The sequence below is a fragment of the Micrasema longulum genome, unplaced genomic scaffold (assembly GCF_059751315.1).
Source record: "Micrasema longulum isolate JH-2025_06_02 unplaced genomic scaffold, ASM5975131v1 h1tg001739l, whole genome shotgun sequence".
Lineage (NCBI taxonomy): Eukaryota > Metazoa > Arthropoda > Insecta > Trichoptera > Brachycentridae > Micrasema > Micrasema longulum.
This window is the reverse complement of record NW_028278917.1, coordinates 12694-35219: the sequence shown is the minus strand read 5'-3', so window position 1 is coordinate 35219 and position 22526 is coordinate 12694. Positions and strand designations below refer to the sequence as shown.

The window sequence follows — 22526 nt, the reverse complement described above, 5'->3', positions numbered from 1 at the left end:
CTAGTGTGACATCACAGCCACACAAGAGTTAAAGAAAACAAAAAATATCAAATCAGTCAATAATTTCGAAGTGTCGGGGCGAATAAGCAATTTAGTTATGTGTATGGAACGGCCAGACCAAACTTCAAATCACGAACTCAGTGTTTTAAATATGAATTTTTAATAATGATATTAAAAAAGCATCGAAGATACGTCGTAAGCATCTTGTCCTAGATTAATTTTAAATTTAATTTAATTCAAACTTGGTTCATAATTTATTGATTTTTTTTTTACCAATAAAGCCAGCTCGATATCAAAACACTTTGTTACCGACTTCAATACTAACAATATATCCAATCTTTGACTACAATGAAAAGTCATTATACAGATAGGCTCCGGCTTCTAGGGTGGGTTAAAGGAATCCAGACTGTCATTAAAAATCCAATTATAAATATGCCAATATATTAAACCCTCTTAAAATAGTACAAAGATTCATTATTGAAGTAATTTTAAAGAAACCCTCAACATTCAGTACGGAAAGTCTATTTAAAATATTTAAGGTTCATACAGTAGACACTCTTTATAAAATAAATTCCATTATACAAATTTATAAAGAAGAAAAAATAAAATAATTTGAGATGAATAAGTCACTCAGATACCAAAATAATATTTACATTCCTAAATATTACACAAGTCATGGTCAAAATAGCTTTGCCTTTAAAGGTGCAAAAAATTATAATAATCTCCCCAATGAACTAAAAACTATTAAAAATAATATATCAATAAATAATTTAAAGTTAATGTAAAGAAATTTTTTGAATTTTAATTAGTATGAATGTGTTATTATTTTTTGTTTTTTTCTTTACATATCCTATTTTTTTTTTCTTATGTACTCGTATATTCCAAATTTTATAAACTCTTATAAATAAACAACCACAACAGTGTAAGTCACTCTTCAAGCCACAAGAGGAAGTCTCTTTTTTTTGGAGAGTTACAGTGATAACATTTACTAGATGTGTAAAAGTAGATCTGTATGGAATTTTTTTTTAAATATGTACCTTTTATAATTTTATTAAATAAAAAAACAAAAAAATTATGAATTGATTGGGGTGAAAGTAACTTACTGTTTGTGGATATATGCACATAATACGAATGCAGAAAATAATTTTTTGCTCTAAACTGTTTTGTTTAAATTTTTTGTAGAACTGCCTGGTCACAATAATACTTCGTGTACCTGTATGCGAAGCTTTTAAATACAATGGGTCGAATTTAAAGTTCTTAACTCAAAAGGCTGGTAAATAATCCCTTTGCGCGCGGTGATGTATAATCGTGTTACCAAAAGCTAGAGGCGGAATATTCTAAAGCTTTTAAACATTAAAAAAAAAAACATGAAAGACATACAAAAAAAAGAAAGTTTGTACTTTAAAATTTGATAAAAGTGATATTATGTTTAAGGGGCAATTACTCTTGCTATTGGAGAATATTGTGCCTTCATAATATCGGGAAATTGCTCAAGAGTTTCTGGCTTATTTGGTGTCCTAATTTTATACCTTAATTATCTTATTTTGTTCTGAGTGTTATTTTGGTCCAATAAAAATTCTTGATAATTTAAATTTAATCATTATTTAGTATTAAAAGGGTGAATAGAAAATCCGTCTTAACTGAGTATACTTTGACAAAAGCGCTCGTTGATCAACTAATACAATAATTCATCTTACCTAGTAATTTTATCGATATTTACGTATAAACCCGGTATAAAGTTTTGCCTAGGCATAGTGGTTGAAAGAAGATGGGAATGCCTTCTTCTATTCCAAGGTGTATCTTTATACCAGGTTAATAAGTAAGGAGTTGTATCAAGAAATAACGACAAATACATAAATATTATTGCTAATTTTTTCTGATAAAAACATCGTCCAATGAAATCATTTTACTGCGTAGCATAAAAGTTGTGTTTTAAAATAGTTATTTAAATCAAATGAGGAGTAAATACCTTCTAAAGACGTCTGGTCATCATCAGTGACAGCTCTTGCCCCAGCTGGAAGACCAACACTAATCCCATGGCTCATCATAAAGTACTGCAACTGCCTCTTCCCAAACTTGATGATCTTCTCCAGCTCTGAATCCTGTTCCAGCTGCCTGTAGCTTCCGAAGAACCATCCATCATCCATGTCTAATTTTTCGGGATTTTTTATATTGACCAGCTTGATGAATCGTTCATCTTCATCTTTCAGAAGTCTCGAGGATCTGTTGCCTCCTTCAGCAGGCTCTGCCCACATGAAATTGTCCGCCATCCCAGCCACATATTTCAAAGCTTTATATTTTATGCAAGAAAGAGGATCCTTTCCTTTTGTGCAAGATTTTTGAGCCTCATCAATGTACTCATCTTCGTTTGAAGAAGCCAGGGGAACAGAGAAAAGGAAGATAAATAATGATACGCAAATTATTCTGGTATGAGCCGCCATTTTTACTTCGATCTGTTGACAAAGAAAACAAAAAAATTATTAAAAAATGTAAAAGAAACGCACGGTATACTCAACAAAACTGTAACTCACTGGCTGGTCAACAAATCCTTATATGGACCTCTGATCCGTGAGTCTGCGACACTAGGCACGGTACCACAACCTTGGGTTGTACCGCATTTACTATGTGTATGGTGTATTGCAAATTTACAAGGTAGCTGCGTTAAATTTATTGCTACCTACTGAGCACTAGTGTAAATGTTGCCATGATGCTACTGTGGGTACCATATTTTTCTTTACGGCCCAATTACATCAGAACTGTCATCGAATGTACATGTGATCTTGGTATTCTCAGCGCGATCGCTATTAAGTTATTTAAGTAATCAATAAGTTATTCCATCCACTGTGTCTTTGTCTCGCATGCATCAATAGTCAAAAAACCAATATGTGCCTAGTTGACCACAGGAAGTGAGAGCAGTACCATCAATAAGGTTTGAAGAATTCCATAACAAGGTAGGTAATTGCATTAATTTGTATAGGGGTTCTGTGAAAAAGTAAATGAAGATAACGCAAATGCAACGACAAAATCCGCAAACCAGTAAAACCCGCAAGATTCAAGCCATCAAAACCATAGTTTGTGTTCATTATTTTATGTGTACACAACATTATGTCTGTATCGGGACGAATATAGTTTAATATATTACTTTTATATATCTTTATTCTTTATTCTTTACTAGTCTTTATTCTCATATTTTAAATTTACATTTAAAAAACCTAGGAATCACGCTGATACAATAAATGTGTATAAGATTTTTTAATAAATTTAAAAAAAAAAACTTTTGCTCTTTTGTAAATTTTCTACACGTTGCTAAGTAAATTTTGCCTTTCGGTCGGCATGTATATTTTCAAAGACAATAAAAAAACATTGAAAAATAAAAATATTTTAATACGTAGGTACGGTTTCCTCATATGGGTGATTATTTTTTTTACAGTGGGAAACAGAATCATTTGTTGTTAATCGGGCTCTGTTAGGAGATTGATTTCTTTATAATTAATTTAATTGAACTGAAGTGTTGTCTTTTACATTAGGCGCCAGTCCAGTGTAACGAATAACATAAGTAGCGCATTGTTAGATTATAATCTCAAATTTGAACCGAAACCGATTTACATTTCGACAAGCTTTAAGCGTAAAGGCGATTGGTCCCATTAAATTAATAAATAAAACAAAGCGTTTATAAAGTCCAGAAACCAATCAATTAAAAGAACTTTTTTAAATTGTATAATTTGTTGTAATGTTTTCTTTATTTTTCACTATGCATAAAAATATCTGCCTTTGAACATAGTTTGGCAGACTACTCATAATCCAAAGTAATCTATTACCAAAACCATGTAGTAGATAAAGAACTTGTTATATTGATAATAAACCATTTTTGTTATTGTTATTATTAATTAATTCATATAATTATACGAAATGGCAATGGGAAATCAAGATGTTTATGTGAGGATTTACCAGTGCAAATATCTGCCATAAAAAATAATGATAGGCAGATATTTTAGATTGGATTTAGGTACGTCAAAACATTTTGTTAGTCATCATATTTCATTTTATTTGATAACATACTTATGTTTAATAGGTCAAAATAAAATGGTCGTGCAAAATGCTTACGGCAAACACCACCGAAAACGCCATGAGATCATATTTATTTATTTTAATCTTTAAGTACAAAAAATAAGTACTTTAGCGGACTAACCTATTGCTAAAAGCAATATTTTCCAGCCAACCAAAAAACAGACTGGTCAAAGGAAGAGTTGGTCAAGAATTTGTACTAAAAAACAAAAATTTTAAACATCAAAAGATACATACAACCACTTATCAAAAGATACCATAGAATAAGAATAGTCCAGAAACCGCATACGCACATCAAACAGAAGGCGACTCAACTACTTATAAATGAGTAGGTTTACGTTTTGACCCATTAGTTTCTTTGTAGACGTCGCTAGTACGCAACTCCCGATTTGAATTTGACTATGCCGTGTTGTGTCCTTTTAAAGTGCAGAAATACAGCTAGGATCTTAAAGAAACAGGATGGTATCACATTTCATGTGTAATTAGCAAATGAATGTGTAAGTAGCAAATGCATTACTTAAAAATTGAATTATTTTTCCATCTGTCAGATTGTCGAAGAAACAAAATGGAAATTTCGTTAGTGTTGTCAGGGTAGTAAATTTGTTTACCCTACTCTGCTCATCCAATGAGAGAATTAATGAAAATTGGATCTCGGATTAAACAACTTTTTGGTGGATATTTAACCGAAATTATCTTCAAAACATCAAATATTATTTAACATGATATAAAAATATCCGTTTTATGTAAAATAAAATTTGATTTATATTTTAAGTTTAAAGTTCATTAATTCAATAACTCTTATAAAATGACCCTTTACTTATCTACTCTGTTATGTCAATCAATATTTCTGCGTGCACAATAAAATGTTAGAGAAATTAACATATTGCTTTTTTTTACCTTACATTTGGATTATGTTTTTTTTTCCATCAAGCAACATTACGCTGCGACCTCACGAATGCGCGCGGCGAAAGTAGGGCATAGTGGGGGAATTATTGGACACAGTCCGATGTATGAAAATATGATTCTACGCTCCTTCTGGACTATTATTAATTCTATGCATACAACCTAATTGATTCAAAATAACAGCTGTTTATTTCATGGGGAGATGAGGTTTGCATGTATAAACTTAAATAAAAGTACATTATGTTATGCGTATTAAAGGATGAGAAATGTCAAATCAGGTAATGAGTCTAGAAGAAGAGAGAAAGAGGAACCAAGAAAAGGAAATGAATTTAAATATATATTCTAAAAAACAATAAAATGAAGGGAGGTCAGTATTCTAAAGACATGTAGTAGAAACATTACTATGTTTCAGGCGTTTCTTAAAGATGGCTAGAGATGGTGCATTTTTTTTTATTAAGAGGTAGCTCATTCCAAAGTCTACCACCTTTGACGAAGAAGGAATGGTTGAAAAATGATGTGCTATGTCGAGGAACGGAAATTTCAAAAACGTATGTAAAAACACAAATGCCAGTCTCAGTACGAGGTACTACTGACCCCTGGCAATGATAAAATACAAATAATACATATAATTAACAAATTACAACAGAGATGGAGAATACGATGTTGTAATTTGTTAATCTTAATGACTCATATATAAACAAACTCACTTTATAAACAAATAAATAAATAAAATTAAAGGGATTTTTTAATAATTTTCCCGGATTGTTTAAGGATTAGCAAAAACGATTAGGGCTGGTCTAAAGGTCATTAAAAAGTCAATAAATATTGTTTTAAAATGAATATTACAACCAGAATTATCTTTTTTTTCAAAAAAACAAGTATACAATTCTATAAAAAAGGTTTCAGCTAAAGTATTTTAATAAAAAAAAAAATAAGTATTACTAAAGGCATAATTTTAAGTAGAAATAAAGGAAAATGTCAAAAAAATGTATGTGATTTAAAATGCTTGAATTTCTTTTTAAAAACTAAAAATTTAATTCAACTTAATATCTTTAAATTATAACAATTAATTTTAGCTCAATACTTAGTCTTTATTGAGATCCCAAATACAAAATTACAATGGCGCGATTTGCCGGTCTAAAAGTAGTTATATTTTAGTAACATAAAACTTTTAATTACATTTTTTAATAAAAATACCTTTTAAAATTATTGTTTCTATCTAATTTATTTGTTTTTATTTTTTTATTATTGCGCGATTGAAAAAAAACATTCGTTTTAAAACGGCGAAATCGTATAATTTCCTAATTTTGCGTTCGTTTTACCACACTACAGCCTTAAGAAATCCATTTCTATGTAAACAGTTTTATCAAACATAAATAATCTTTCTTTCTCTCGAAACATCGTTAATTTGAACTCTTTTGTCTGCAGATTGGCTTCACACTAATTTCTAAGTGCGCTATCTCCACTTCGTCACATTTGATACGTGCGTACAAAACATGCATGAAATCAGAAACGCGCTCAACTAAATGCACCAAAGCGGATGATTTGATCAAACAAAAACGCCATTGAACATGCGGTACATTTTAAAAGGGTTATCTACGAGTTTCACTGCAGGTACAAATAAAACATTACGCGTAGCATTCATAGTTTACATGGAGCCTTTTAACTAAAAGAACAGAAGAAGAGACGAATAAAGAGTTTTTATTATTTCTGTATACGGTTTTTCAGGGCCGGACTGTGAAACTTCAAAGGAACATTCTTCATGGTCAAAAATTATCTTTTTATGTTTTTTTTATGATACGAAAATGGGATAATTCCTTAATTTCTCGGACTAGCATCGCTTCCACAGTCCCCTACCCCTGTCCTAAGCGGCCACTTCCATTGTCCGCGTCCGGTGCGTATCGCTTCGTTGGTCAAATGCGTTTTTTAAAGGAGAGGTGTAGGGGTTTGTGGACAATCTAAATTAACTCCAATTATTTTTTATTTTTTTTAAAACTGTTTTTTGGAAAAATAATTATTGCTTTTTCTTCAAGTTTACTAAGAGGAATTTTCATTTGAAGTTTCGCAGTCTGGCCCTGTGACACCGTGTATAACGTTTTTATATATTTATTACGGTGATAAATTACTGATACAAAATAACATGCATTTTTTGTATACCCATTTCTGACACGGTCATTTACAATTAAAAGAAAAAGGTCCTTAAATTAAAATATTTGAGTAAATCGTATAAGCGCAAATATTTCATTTAAATAATATATGTAAAAATATGGATACATTTGAATTCTGCTCGAGATCATTATTTGAAAATTTTCGATGTATTTTTATTTTTTTATACTTTACTAGCGGACCCGACAGCCGTTGTCCTGCCCAAACGTTGACTTGCCTGCTATTAGCTTGGAAAAAGACTTTTCATTGATAAGTAGGTACATAGGTACTTGTTTATGGTTGAATTTCAAAACTAAAAACTATTAATATTTAAGTAAGGAATATTTTGGCAAATGTCAAACTCGACTCTTCTCACCAACAGGGGAGCAATTTATTGATAAATGCGATTTTCTTATTTTAGTGTTACCAAAAATCCAGCAAAAAGAAATAAATGCGAAGAAATTATAATGAATATAAAGAAAGAATCTGATCGGGATCCATAAAAAGCAAACTTTGTTTGTAATCATTCAAAAACAAACTTTTTTAAACACAAAAAAACAACATTCTATAATTTTGTTTGTTTATGCATTCTCGCAAAATGCAACCCTGGTAAGTCGATAAATAAAAGATTTGTGCTTCTTACTTTTTTTCAAATATTCGATTAAAATTTTTAATATCTGCGAACACGCACAGCGTAAAGATCTACATTTTGCTGAAAACCGCAGGTTAATTCGTTAATCCGTTCAGGAGAAGTTTAGTGACATCACACGTACATACGAATTATATTTATAAAGATAAATTATTTAACGTTCATTTTTTACGAACATTATGACTTATATGGCAAATAAATATTTAAAACCTATAAAACATGTTATACTATCTTACAATAGACGTCTGATCAATCAAATGAATTTGAAATTTAAAAAATACGTATTTATTTATTTACTCAAAATTATTTAAAAGATTGTTTTGTTTTTACAACTAGAATATTTCAGAATCCCTGGACTGGTACCTGAAACGTAAGACTGATCACCTTACCTTCATGTAACAAAAATGATCGAGATATCCTGGTGTACTAATGCATTACCTTATGCACCATTGAGTGCGGAAAGGGAATGATAATAAATAATAATCAAAATTACATTAATTTTCAGATTTATGAACTTACTATGGCTTTTTGGGCTGTGCCCGTGTAAAGCAATAATAATTAATACGAACAAAAAAATACGTAAAAAAATAATTAAATTAAAGTAAAACATGATGCAATAGAATAACAATCAATAAAAATAAAGAGTAGAACAATAAAGAATAACATTCCAAAAATAATAATCAGATATACATTAAAAAATATCAATTATTCAAATTTAGTTACATACGTAAGTATAATAACTACCCTAATTTAGTTACATTTAAAACATTTGTCCGCTTTGTAGTCAGAGCATTTGCCTACCATGCAAGCGGTCTTGGGTTCGATTCCCGACATAGTTGCAAAGAGCAAGTAAGCATTTTGTTTTTTAATACAATAGTATTTATATTTTTTATGTGTAAAACGTGATGCGTTATACTCTAATAGGGTATTTTCACAAATCGGGAATAACGTTAAAATAACATGTATGTTTAGAACAGATTTTTACGATCCGATGTGTTTAACACAAGTTTTCCTTTATTATATTCGGGTTTTAAAATGCGCACATACAAAACGGCTCGAAGTTGACGACTCGTCATTTTGACGTCACGCGTCATGCTTGCCTGCCGACTCTTTACTTCACAAAAGTCAACAGAGGAAGAGAGATGAAGACGTTGAGGAAATGTTGATGTTTAAACATAGGAAGAATAGTGAATGTTACACAGTGTGTAAAGTGGCCACTTAAACTAGCCAATGACAGGTCGTAAGCCGTGTGAATGCCTAGACTTTCATATTCCCTTCTCAAAAATGTTTTCCCTCTCTGTTGCAATAAGTTGAAATAATAGGGTTTTTCATTTATTTTTGTAAATCGTATAGGAAAAACAACAAAATTTTATATTGCAATTTTCTGACGGTACAAGTTTCTAAGATCATTTTTTATTTATATATATACAAATGTAGAAATTTTATTAGGTTTTTAAGACGTGTATTAACACAAAATATGCGTCCTATAAAGGGTAAAGCCATAAAAATTAACAACTAAATAAATAATAATTAAGAATTGCAAACCAAAATAAAAAATCAAAAAAATAAGAATTAAATATTATGTAATGCATAATATATATTTTTTTTCAAATACAAATAAATTGATAATGATGACGATATTTTTTCCTTTTTTTTGTGGGTTTGCATGAATTTAACTGACCCAATTTTTATGTTATACAAATATGAATACGTAGGAACATTTGATTACTCGCTTTCTAGTTGAACATTCTAAATCACTGGACCACAATTTTGTTAAAATGATAAATACTCACAATGCAATGATTGTTACCGAGAAAGTCATTTAAAACAAAGATTTTGATAACAATTAAAATAAATAAATCATCGACTTGAGAAAAAAATCAACACTGATTATTCATTGCGGAATTTCAATTTTCTTGATTATTTAAATTAAGTCGAGTTAATTCACAATTTCATTTCTAAAGTTAAAGTTAAAATCCGATTTTATATATATTCTTTTATTTCTTATACTGGGGAATATCTATCCTAAAGGAAGTAAGGGTAGTAAAAGTAGTAAGTAGGGCTTCTTTTTTATTATGGTTAACTTATAAAGCGCTATTTTCGTGATATAATACCGCAAGGGCGCTTTACAAAGTAATTATATAAAGATGTAAATTTAATTTTACTTTTTTAATTTTTAATTTAAGAAAAACAATGTACTTTGTCACCACATGCTAAGGATTTATTCAAATGATTTAGAAAACAAGTAGATTTTAAGTTTTTTTCCGAAACATCACTCACACTCACAGTTTCGCACTTCTGCTGGGAGAGCATTCCATGCCGTAGGGTCTGCGCGTTCGCCGAATTTAGAGGAATTTGTTTTTGTAGAGGAATAATAACTTTTCCTATAGACCAAGATGTAGCTGATCTAAGCGTAAGACGTCTGTCAGCTAGTTCATCTAAAATGCACAGCTCCCTTAGATATTCTGGAGCAGAGTTGTGCAGTGACTTATACATAAGCCAACAGAGTTTGTATTCTACCCTTTGTGGAAAATGTAGCCAGTGTAATTCCCGAAGTAGTGGAGTGATATGACTGAACTTAGAGATTCCAAAAATGAGTCTCGCTACGGCATTCAATACAGGCTGTAGGCGAGTCATTTTATTCATTGGTAAACCTGCGTAGATACAATTTTTTAAATAAAGTATCCTCTTAAAATATTTAAATATAGTAAAAATGGATTTGACAATAAGTAGACGGTAAAATGGGATGTAAAAAAAACATTTATAATAAATTCTTTATATTTCTTTGATTGACACGCTTTATCTATGGTTAGTTTGTTTGGCTTTTCATTTTGCTTTTGTAGTAGGATTTTGGATTTGTGAACAGAATAGCTATTTTCAAGAAAGGAGTTAAGGACTGGATTTTTCTCAGTAGGAGGGATTTGAGTGGGAAACTCCGTGATGATTTTCCGAATGTTTGAGTTTACTTACAATATTTGAGTTTGTCCAAATGTTTGCAGACAAAAGACTGGATTTCATCCCCTCGGGAGTCAAGAAGATTAACAAATTACAACAGGGATAGAGAATACCTTAGAAAAGGAAATATGGAAGTCTAGACATTTACATGGCTTATGAGCTGTCATTGGCTGGTTTAAATGGCCACTTTACACACTGTGTAACATTCACAAATTTGCCTATGTTTGAACATCCATATTTCTTCCATCTGTTGATTTCACTTCACTTTACTTCACAAACTTCACTAAAATTAACAGATGGAAGAAATGAAGAAATATGGATGTTCAAACACAGGCAAAGTTGTGAATGTTACACAGTGTGTAAAGTGGCCATTTGAACCAGCCAATGACAGGGCATAAGCCTTGTAAATGCCTAGACTTCCAAATTCCTTTTTCTCAGGTATTCTCCACCCCTGTTGTAATTTGTTTGACTTTACTGTTTACCATATTGATGTGCCATATATATGTTTATTTTAAATGATTTTTTGTGTTTCTGATCCTATATTTGTGGTGATATACTCATGTGTCTGTGTCAACTAACTGCTCGTCCCATCTCAACACAGGACTTTAAGTCCCATAGATTTGGGGCTAAGGTCTCAAATAATGAGTAATAAACTAATGTATATAAATAAATAAATAAATAAATAACAATGTTACGTCACCTTTGACTAACGAATCATCGTATTTCTTTCATAGAAACAGTTGGAAGACCAAGCTTCTTTCAAACCCTGTAAAATATATTATTCCATCGGGAAAAATCATATTGATTAACAAAAACTCTTAATGATTTACGACAATTTTTTATAGATTAAAATTATCTCATTTGTATAAAGTTTATATTTGAAGCACTAATTTCATTATAATAAAATAAATAAAACAACTTTGTTTTTAACCACTAATTTTTATTTTTCACCGACCGGTTTCAAAGCAAACAAGCTTCTTTGTCAAGGTTTACGTAACTAATGAATTGATTCCTTTTAAAAAACACTTGATTTATTGGTTCCACGTGTAGTATTTAGTAAACATGATAGAAATAAAATAAAAAGGAATCAATTCATTAGTTACGTAAACCTTGACAAAGAAGCTTGTTTGCTTTGAAACCGGTCGGTGAAAAATAAAAATTAGTGGTTAAAAACAAAGTTGTTTTATTTATTTTATTATCTCATTTGGTTCGAAAGTTGTGATGTTTTGGGAATGCACAATCACAAAATTTTGTATTGTGTTGTAGAATTACTGTTGTCAACTACTGTTTTTTTTATAAATATTAAAATCCTTGTCTATGCATTCGTTCATTATTAGTTGTTTGATTCGTATGAGCTTCTCTATTCGGTAAAGTTCAGGTATATTGGATTGTTTTGTCTTTTTATAAAAGTACTTTTACTATTTACCATTTTTAGGCATTTATGGGTAAAATATTGAATACAGAACGCTTTCGAGCAGTAGAAAATTATACGTACGCACTACTAATTATATTGATAATGATTGTGTTGAGAACTAGTTCAGTCTACTTAAAACTTTTGTATACTTAATGATTATTCTACAAAAAAGGCCTAAGCCATATGCGGATAACCTATTAATTATTATTCACGACTATTCTAAAAATGTATCGCAAATCTTTACAATTTTCTTACAAGCCCTTTTGGCGACGTCCAAATAAGTCACTCGTCATTACTAACGTCACAAAAAATGTTGTTTAGTTTAATGACTTATTCGAAAACGAATTTTTAACCTACTTCTTATAAGTGCCAACAAAAAACAGAGCGTACTTTGAATATACATACGTGGTTTTAGTTCAACAATTACTTCTTGCATCCTTAATTACGTTTTGAGAGAGTCTATATTCAAGAAAATATAAAAGATATTACAATATCATTTTACTTTATAAAACATAAAATATTAAACATATTCTTCCGATAAACTATTAATTAACAATATTTTGAGTTTGTCCAAATTTTTGTAGACAAGGACTGGATTCAACTCCCTGGGGAGCTGATAACATTAACATATTTATTTATTTATTTATTTATTTATTTATTTATTTATTTATTTATTTATTTATTTATTTAATTATTTATTTATTTATTTATTTATTTATTTATTTATTAACGGACATTGTCCATGTATACAATTTATAAGGTTTAAATATTACAATAAAAGAATAGTTTAAAACATTTAAAAAAAAAAGAAAGAAGCATTGACAAACATAAGGGACATCGAGACAAGATCTGGACTTTATTTATGCGGGTGAGATTCGTGTGATTGAATTATTTGACCTACATACTAGGCAACGCCTGAAAATTTTATTTTTTCCATTTCTATACTTCTTCATGGACCAGGTGAATTCATCAACAATATTTTGAGTTTGTCCAAATTTTTGTAGACAAGGACTGGATTCAACTCCCTGGGGAGCTGATAACATTAAGGTTTCAGCTCTTTAACTTCACAAACATCAACAGATGAAAAAATTGAAGGAATATAGATGTTCAAATAAGAGCAGAATAGTGAATGTTACACAGTGTGTAAAGTGGCCACCCTAACCAGTCAATGACTGGTCATAAGCCCTGTAGATGCCTAGACTTCTATATTACCTTCTCTGAAATGTTCTTCATCTCTGTTGTAATATGTTAAAACTATTAATTAATTAACTCTATAATGCCCAATGTAGTCGATCTGCTACATACCAATAATCGGTGTATAAAAGTGATTAAAAAAATGTTTATCACTCGGCGACTTGTTTATTATAATAAAATACACACTAGCCATTACAATTTATTTTTAAAAATTGCCACCAGGGTAAAATTTTTCGAAAAAATTTGAAACAAAAATTCAGTTGTGCGTATTCTGTGAAAAGTTTTATTTAGAGAAAGTTCAAAGGGTGGATTTGCATTAATAAAAACATTAAAATATGTTAGAATTAGAAAAATTGCGCATTGAAAGGTAAGCAATTTTTTGAGTTTGTCCAAATGTTTGCAGATAGGCTAGTTTTTTTCCCAAGGAAGTTATTTACAATACATTAAAAACATTTTTGATTAAACTAACTAGTATTAAAAGAAGTATAAAATTGAAAAACTGTTTTCAGACAATAGTCAACAAAGGGAATAGTTGAAGAAATTAAGATGTTAAAACATAGGTTTGAATGTTAAATGTGAAACGTAATTTTAAGGAGAAGGTTTTTTGTCATTCGCGTCGAATCGCGATAACAATCTTTGTTTTAAAAAATTACGCCATACGGCTAAGCCTGAAGGTAATCTATTTTTTAAATGAAATGTAGTTTATATTTTTCTTTTATATTTCATTAGCACCCATTATAAATTATTGAAATTGGGGATAATATGATATACTATCGTGTTTTGAAAACAACGAAAAAACTTAGATATTATTTCAGCCGGTTTTTTAGGTGGGTCTTTATACTGACTTCAAATAAAAATATAAATAATTTAGTTGCCGTGTGGGGGCGAATATCGCGTTTTAAAAAAACGATTCTCAATTGCAACATTTAATTTTGTTCTATGAAAAAAGTTGATTTACTTCTGCTCTCAATACCAATAAAATAGGCCACCTGCATTCACAAAAAGGCTAAAGTGAGCTTCCTTTTGGAGTAATTATAAAACTAGAATATATTAAATCATTGATCATCAATTTTCATAGCCTGCAGTGACCAAAACTTATATGACTCAAAAGAATCTAGTTCAAATTTTGATAGCTGATATTATTATTGATGATAAAATCATTTCTTTCATAGAGTAATTTATGAGTTTATTGATATATTTATGAACTAGTATATTATGGATATTCACAGCTTAAAGGCGTCAATCTGGTTTTGATCAATTTGGTGCGATCATGCATTGTTTTGCAAATTATGTCCGTTTTTTTAATGACTGAATCTACAGTTACAGGCATAATTCACAGACAACTTAGTATCAAATAACCTCAATAAAGTCCCCCAAAGCATGATATATTAGAATAATAATATTGATTATGGATAACAACCGCCATCTGAGAGGTTATTCAATAAAGTTTATGACTACTTTCTTCGCCTGCAAACCCAGGATTAATTTCTAAACAGGTAGAAGTGAGCCAGCAGGTATCTTGCCATATTTAGTTAAATAATATATTAAATTACAAATATTCAAAAATCGGAACAAAAATAGTTTTCATATTTTCACAGATACAATCAACAATTTAATCTGCTGATTAATGTAGTTCCCTTTTCCCACTTTTACCCGGGCTCCCCGTATATTAAAAAAAAATTTGAATTTTAAATGATTGCTTTGTGCAGCTTCCTTTAAGACAGTTATGTAGATAGACTCATAAATATTTTAGTCAAATCATAGAGCAAATAATTAAAACATTAAACAAGATTTTAATTAAAGGAATTCAGTCCGCAAGGGCGGGAAATAATAATGATTATTAAAACGCAAAAATTTGATTCGATCAAAACCGGTTTTGACAATAATTTACATTTTGATTTAAAGGCTTCTTTTTTGCTGTCAAAAATAAATGATAAACAATTAAATAAAACGTGTTCGCCAGTCTATAAAGTTGTATTATTATTTTCGCACCACAACAGGTCAAGAGGCCCAAATACAGAGGAGAATTCGTCGTGAACACCCAGGCTTGAAAAAAATCACATTTCATTTTTATGTTCTCACCGGAATCAAATCAGAACCTTCCGTTAAGAGAGGCAAGTGTCTTTGCGATTGTGACATTTCTCGATTGCCCATTCCACCGGTCAACACGATTATTGTCTCACGAGTACTACTTAACTTAGGTTTTTATCCTGTCTTCCAATATGTATGCGTAATTTCTCCATCTATGTCAAAAAGAAGTTTCCTTAAATTACAGTCATGCAGAAATTAAAGAATGAATATTTGTGGGTTCATAAATATGATCACGAATGCGTGATGAAAAATTTAAAGAAGTATTGAATCCGGCGGAAAATGCAGCTTGGCAAGCATATTTTTTTTTTTTAATTTGTTGCAAACAGATAGAGAAAATATTTTTGAGAAGGGAATATGGGAGTCAAGGCATTTACAGGGCTTATGATCTGTAATTGTCTAGTTTAAGTGGCAACTTTACACATTGTGTAATATTCACCATTCTGTCTTTGTTTGAGCATCCGCTTTTCCTCAACTTTTTCATCTGTTTAATTTTTTGAAGTAAAAGATCTGTAATCTTTATCAAAAGGGTGAGACTCATCCGGCTGAATCAATTCACCTACTAGGCAACGCCTGAAAACAATTTTCCATTTTTCATACTTCTCCTTTTACCAGGTAGAGTCATAAGCCGTGTAAATGCCTAGGCTTCCATATTCCCTTCTCAAAAATGTTTTCTCTCTCTGTTGCAACAGATTTAAATATGAACAACTCCCTAGGGAGAAAATCCAGCCAGTCTGCAAGCATTTGGACATACTCAAAACATTGTTAAAAAATGTTGCTTACGTACGCCCGAATGTTTGAATATCGAGCAGTTAAGAACGCAGAAAGTAGTAAACTGTTTGACAATATAAATGCCTGTTTCTTGGAAACCTTGCGTGATGAGGATAAACCGATATCATATTTGAATTCAGAAGAATACTATCAGAATCACATATTTATATTTTTGTTGTCCAGAGTTATCGCTCAAAATAAAATGTAATGTATTTATTTTAGATAGTTGTACAAATAAAATTTGAACACGCTTAGTTTCTATTTTAGAGACTTGTCAGCAGGTGGGATAGAGAGGATATGGAAGAAGGCTATGAAAAATACACCAACACCCAGACTAATTGTAAAAAAAACTTTTCTTTAATTTTTATCTAGCAACTGGCGGGATTCGAACTCGCGACGCCAGTTTCACAGTTGGCTGTTTAACCTACTGCGGTCCGGCTCCTGTCAAATGTAGCTAGTATAGAAATAACGATTCTATTATTTGAAGATTCAATTTATTAATATTTTGATCGGATCTTAAATGAATCATTTTGTTTCATTGAAACCAATTTAAAATCGTTACGTATCGCTGCCATCTCGCGTTGTCACGATGAGTATAAGCCCAATAAACATTTTTTTGTATGATAAGAATACTGAACAAACTATTGTATTGTGAAAACTGTAATTGTACTACGGACTTCAATAGAGTTTATAGAAGTATGTTATTTCAATCTTGTTGCCAGACTTATATTCAGCGGGTTTTTGTTACATTGTAAATAATAAATAATTGACTTTCTACACAAACATGCATTGCAATATACATGATGTCCCGGAAAGCCTACCATTGAAAAATTTATACAACTGTTCTTCAAATATTTAAAAAAAGGAAATAGGCTGGCCAGGGGCCTTATGCTGGACTCGTTCGTTTTTAGAATCGTATGCTACTTCCGTAATTCGACGAGTAATAGCATTCTTGAAACACCCATACGAATGCAGTTAATTGAAAACCAATCGACTTTATTTAGAGTGACCTAAAGCACTCAAAATTGACAATCGAATGCGACATCGTAACTTCAACTGTCAAACTTCCTTCTCGGCATCCATTTTTGAATGACTTGTGGGTATTTTTGTTGTATTTTAACTTAAAATTTACAACACTGATCAATGTTATGATGACGGCGTATGAACAAATGTGCAACAAGTATAGCTGTACTTATTTTCAATCCATTAGCAAATAAAGTTTTACTAAAACATGATTTCAAAATTATTTTATCGCTCGTCAATGACAAAATACGTATTTGAGATATATATTTTACAATTTGTTTTAAAAATTCATTAAATGAATATGAAATTTTTCTAATAACATGTAGTTATGTCAAAGGCAAATAAGTCTGATAAAAAACAAAAAAGATTTACGTGTGGCAGAAGAGCCATAGATAAATACGGATTTGTCAGTGTTGCCACTTTCTCATTCATCTTTGTAATTAAATTGTCGGAGGGTTTTCAAAAATTGCATTTTGACAAAGCCATCGAGATGCCCAATCGACTGTTGTCGAATGGGTGACAAAATGTCATATCTTTTTAGCATAAGGCTCCAGCACGCATGAGTTAAGTATTTTATACGATGCACAAAAACTTGTTTTTCGAAGGTAGATGTACCAACAATACCTCAAACGACGTGACGTCCGTCTGGTTCAAATGTTTATCTTAGACTTAATCACTAAAGACAAGTTTACGTTCGACAGAAAATAATTATTCACTCGGTTTAATTCATACAAATTAAATGAAAAGTCCGCACAACAAAATCAATGAGGTGGTTTAGTATACAATAAAAGCACCCACCCTTTTCCCGAAACTGTTTATAAAGACTAGTCTTTCTTCAGTTGCATATTCACTATCAATTTTATTAAACGAATTTAGAATTATATATAATTACAAAACAAAGAAACTTTTAAAGCATCCATTGTACATTTCACTGCAGTATTGTCCATTTGTGATCAATTAAATACACATGGTCAGTATAATAATCTTTTTCTAATTTTCCAGTATGACAGTGAAGGAATACAGTATTAGTTTCAAATTGAGACCGCGGCCGCACGCTCCAGATCCCACTTAGGAAAGGAAGAAGAACGTTGTAATTCAACAAAATTAAACAACGACACAAAATCCAAAAACATAAAGGAAAAATTAGAAGAATTTGCCCCATACAACATGCACTCAGGCAACAGAAGAAAAACAATACGTATACTAAAGCATATAAGTACATCAACAGATAAAGACATTACTGGCAAAGCATAACACAGATCCTAACATAATCCCTATCGAACTCAGGCGAAATGACCTCTCGTCATAACACTGATCCCTCTCAAAAACCCTAACTGTTCAAATACCAACAGTGGAAACAATCCTGTGCAAAGACCCTAATCGTCCTAAAAACCAGTAAAGACTATTGAACTAAGCCAAAAAAATTACGAATCTTTTTATCAGCGTTACGATTTTTTAAAGTTTTGCGCTTCTTAAATAAATCCGCGTGTGACGTTTCAAGTTCTCTTCCGCTTCTTCTCGGTCAGTTCTGCTGATTGGTCCGTTGACGGTGAGTAAACTAGAAATCTTGCACAGCTATCTTATTATTGGTTGATTCACATGAGCTGATGACGTAGTTCAAAGTAGTTAAAAATTCGGGCATTTTTGCTGTATAATTTAACGCTCTAATTTTTACCGCGCGTAAGAAAACATTTTTTGTATCCAATTTCCCGTAGGGCTAGAGTTTTTTGTTACAATTAATCTTTCCCTTAATTTCCCAAAAACATCCGGGCGTTATGGTGCTGTGTAGTCATTACTTATGCAAAAATGAGGGATTTTTTATCAAAGAAATGCAATATTTATAGGCAATTGCTTCAATTATTTATAATTGAAGTCAAACGTGATAATATTTTTTAACTAATTACTAAAGACATGAAAAAAATATTAGCTCATGCTAGCAGCGCTGGCGAAAGAACCGCCCTAGACGAAAGTCGGAGAGCTACTAACTGGCGTCTGGTAGAAGTTCTAGAAACATTGCTCTTGGCGCAAGCGAACTTTTCTCTTACCAGAATACGAGCATACCTATTAAGTTACTCTTTTAATTCGCATTCCCTATGCGACACATTGATAAACATTCGATTGTATTGGTGATTTATCTCAAATTTTTAATAAAATGCTTTTTCTGTTCCCAATAAGCTTTTATTATTTAATAAAAAAATATTTTTACCGATACGTACCTATATATAACGAAGAAATACCGACAACCTTACCCCATAATTTATTATATTTATGGAGATATTAAAGGTATTAGATGCAATGTGTACTAACTACACATCACAGTGAAGGAAGACTGAATATTTTTTAAGTAATTGAGAGAACCAATACACATATTTATTTATGATTTTTTTTTTGGCTTTACAATATTTTACATTTTATTAACTTACAAACAGAGGTAGAATGGTGAATGTTACACGGTGTGTAAAGTTACCACTTGAACAAGCCCAGTCATAAGCCCTGTTAAAACCTAGACTTAGATATTTCCTTCTTTTAAAAACTTTGACTTCCGGAACACCCTATAGTAAATCAATAAGTTAAAAATGGATTCTTGATTGAATGCGCCTTGACAGTTTGTAAGCATGTTTTGACAAAGAAATACTCAAAAAACAGATTTTATACGTTGAAATAAAATGAGACGAGTAAAAATGTCGCTTGTCGCACGATAATCGAAGTTCTTATTTAATTTTTTAATTTACTTTCTACCGTTCTACCCACTGACGTATAGTAAATAGACACATTAATCCTATACTATGATATAGCAAATATTGTTATGCCATAAAAAAAATGGCAAATCACAGTACACATAAAACCAATTTATTTTTACGTTATTGAAGGTAGTGGACATCAGCCATTTTTTTTTTAAAGAGTCATGACACATTTCTGGTGATGCGGTTACAAGAGTAGATCTCAGCAGAATGCTCGTACGAGGTTTTCCTGTAATTTGAATTATTTAATACCAAAAAACGTATGAATATCGCTCAGAAAAAATTCTTTCTTGTGGCCCCAAGAGTGTTCAATGTCTTAGATGAACATATTCAGTTTTCCAAAACGAAAGCCATTTCCAGAAGTTTACGAGTTTGGATTTTGTCCAAAGGAAGAGATCATTGCAGGAGACTGCTGCAAGACATTGCATATATTTATAAACTATTAAACATGTTGTCTAGATGCTTGTTTAAAATTTATTTTGTGTATTTTTTTTTATTTTTGCATTCTTTAACAATATGTATGGTTCCACTTTCCATTATGTTGTATCCCAACGTAACACATGGCTCTTGGCCTTATAAAGATAGGGATACGTTTTTTTTTTGGTTATATGTATCTTCGTGTGAATAAATAAATGAAATAAAAAAGTTATTTATTTAAACGCCTTGTAGGCTTTTCAGTTTTACATATCTTCACTTAAGCGGCAACATGACCAATATCAGGTTTTTACCAGATTCGTATAAGTATGTAAAAAGCTATGTAGCCTTCTGAATCGACCTGCATACTCAGTTTTGACAAACTCCGACTAAAAGCGCCACAAATCGACTCATATTAACATGACATGACTGCTCAATGAGGAACTTCAGCCCTACGGGAAATTGGATACAAAAAATGTTTTCTTACGCGGGGTAAAAATTAGAGCATTAAATTGTAAAGCAAAGTTTCTTGAAAATGTACAGAAAAAATAATAAAAAATATTTTGATTAAAACGCACTACTTTAAATGACGTCACTGGTTCATGTGAATCAACCTATGATCTGAATGCTATGAAAGATTTCCGGTCTGCTTGTCGCTTCTGGACCAATAGGAAGAACTGAATGAGAATAAGCGGAAATGAACCTCTGACGTTACACGCGGAGTTATTTCAGAAATACAAAACTTTGAAAAATCGTAGCGCTGATAATACGATATATATTTTTTTTTTTTTAAATTTTGACTTAGTTTAACAGTCTATTAACAAATAAAAATATTTAAAAAACTACCGAACTTCCTCATTATAAATAACTATCAACGTGCTTAAAAACATGATAAGCATTTGAGCGATCACAATGAACAATACAGAACATGCTTAAGTTGTCGCAGTCATAATTCCTTTATGGGGTCGATTATTTGGGATAGTTGCTAAATGTACGTACATCTGGAGTGGTTTGTGCTATATATATGTGCCGCATGTAATGTATATGTTTGTGTTTGTTTTACATGTGCGTTTATGTGTGTGTGCGTGAATGGCTCGGAGTGTGCAGGCAGTATTTTTATTTATTCTAATTAGTTACCAACGATAACCTCCATGGAAAACGCAAATGTTAACAATTATTCTTTTCTCACTTGAATTTTTATTTTTTATTTTTTTATTCACATTTAATTTTTATATCTTTTGCATAATTTATGAAAACTTAATTGGTCTTTTTATGTTAGGAAATTGTTGATTTTAATACTTATTATGTATGACTGTATGTTTTCTGAATAAAATAAAATAAGTCAACGCTTGTGTAATTTCTATGTCAAAGCTCGTATCAGTGTGTTTTTTATTTTTTACTGAGTTTCGAGAATGGGTGTCTCAGAAGAACCTTGGGTGTGCGGTGGTTTGACTTTGTGAGAAACGAAGTAATAAGATAACAGACGCAGCAAACTTCGATGATAGCTGTCGCCAAGTGGAGGTAATATGGTTGGCTAGGCCATATACTGCGGATGCCTCCTGAGAGCCTTAACCACCCTCGCCTACTTTATAAGGCACCAGGGTCTTGACGTGCTGAACTTCCACTGCTGACTGTTCGCCAGGAGTTTATTTATTTATTTAAATCTTATAACATCTTAAGAACTTATATTTGAAGCCTTTTGCAAACAGTAAATTTTGGAGTACCACAAGGATCTATTTTGGGTCCAATATTATATATTTTATACATTAATGATTTGTCACTGTACAATTTCAAGGGAAAAAATATTATGTATGCCGACGACATTGGACTTTTCTATAAAAATCAAACAGACGTATTAACAAACAATGACATAAACAAATACCTAACTATGTTGACTAAATGGACAAACACAAACTTACTTACACTTAATGAAAAAAAAAGCAATATTATCCATTTTGAATCTAGAAAAAAATGTTAAAAAGTAGATGCTTACATAAATAATGAACGACTTACTGAAATTGAACATGTTAAATACTTAGGACTAACAATAGACAGACAACTAACATGGACAATTCATATCAACAATTTAATTAGCAAAGTGGCGACATTATCGAGTCTTTTTTTAAAAATCAAAAACTTTGTTCCAAAAACGGAAAAAAAAGAC

General features: G+C 31.1%; 1 protein-coding gene across 1 annotated transcript in view; it reads right to left on the bottom strand.

The window, feature by feature from the left end:
• The window catches only part of Osi1 (Osiris 1), a 63970-nt gene that overhangs the window by 34672 nt on the left and 6772 nt on the right, over positions 1–22526 (bottom strand). The window contains exon 2 of the mRNA XM_088237570.1: positions 1970–2453. Coding sequence (XP_088093696.1) covers positions 1970–2441 — 472 coding nt within the window. The 5' untranslated portion in view covers positions 2442–2453. The remainder of the gene's footprint in view (positions 1–1969; positions 2454–22526) is intronic.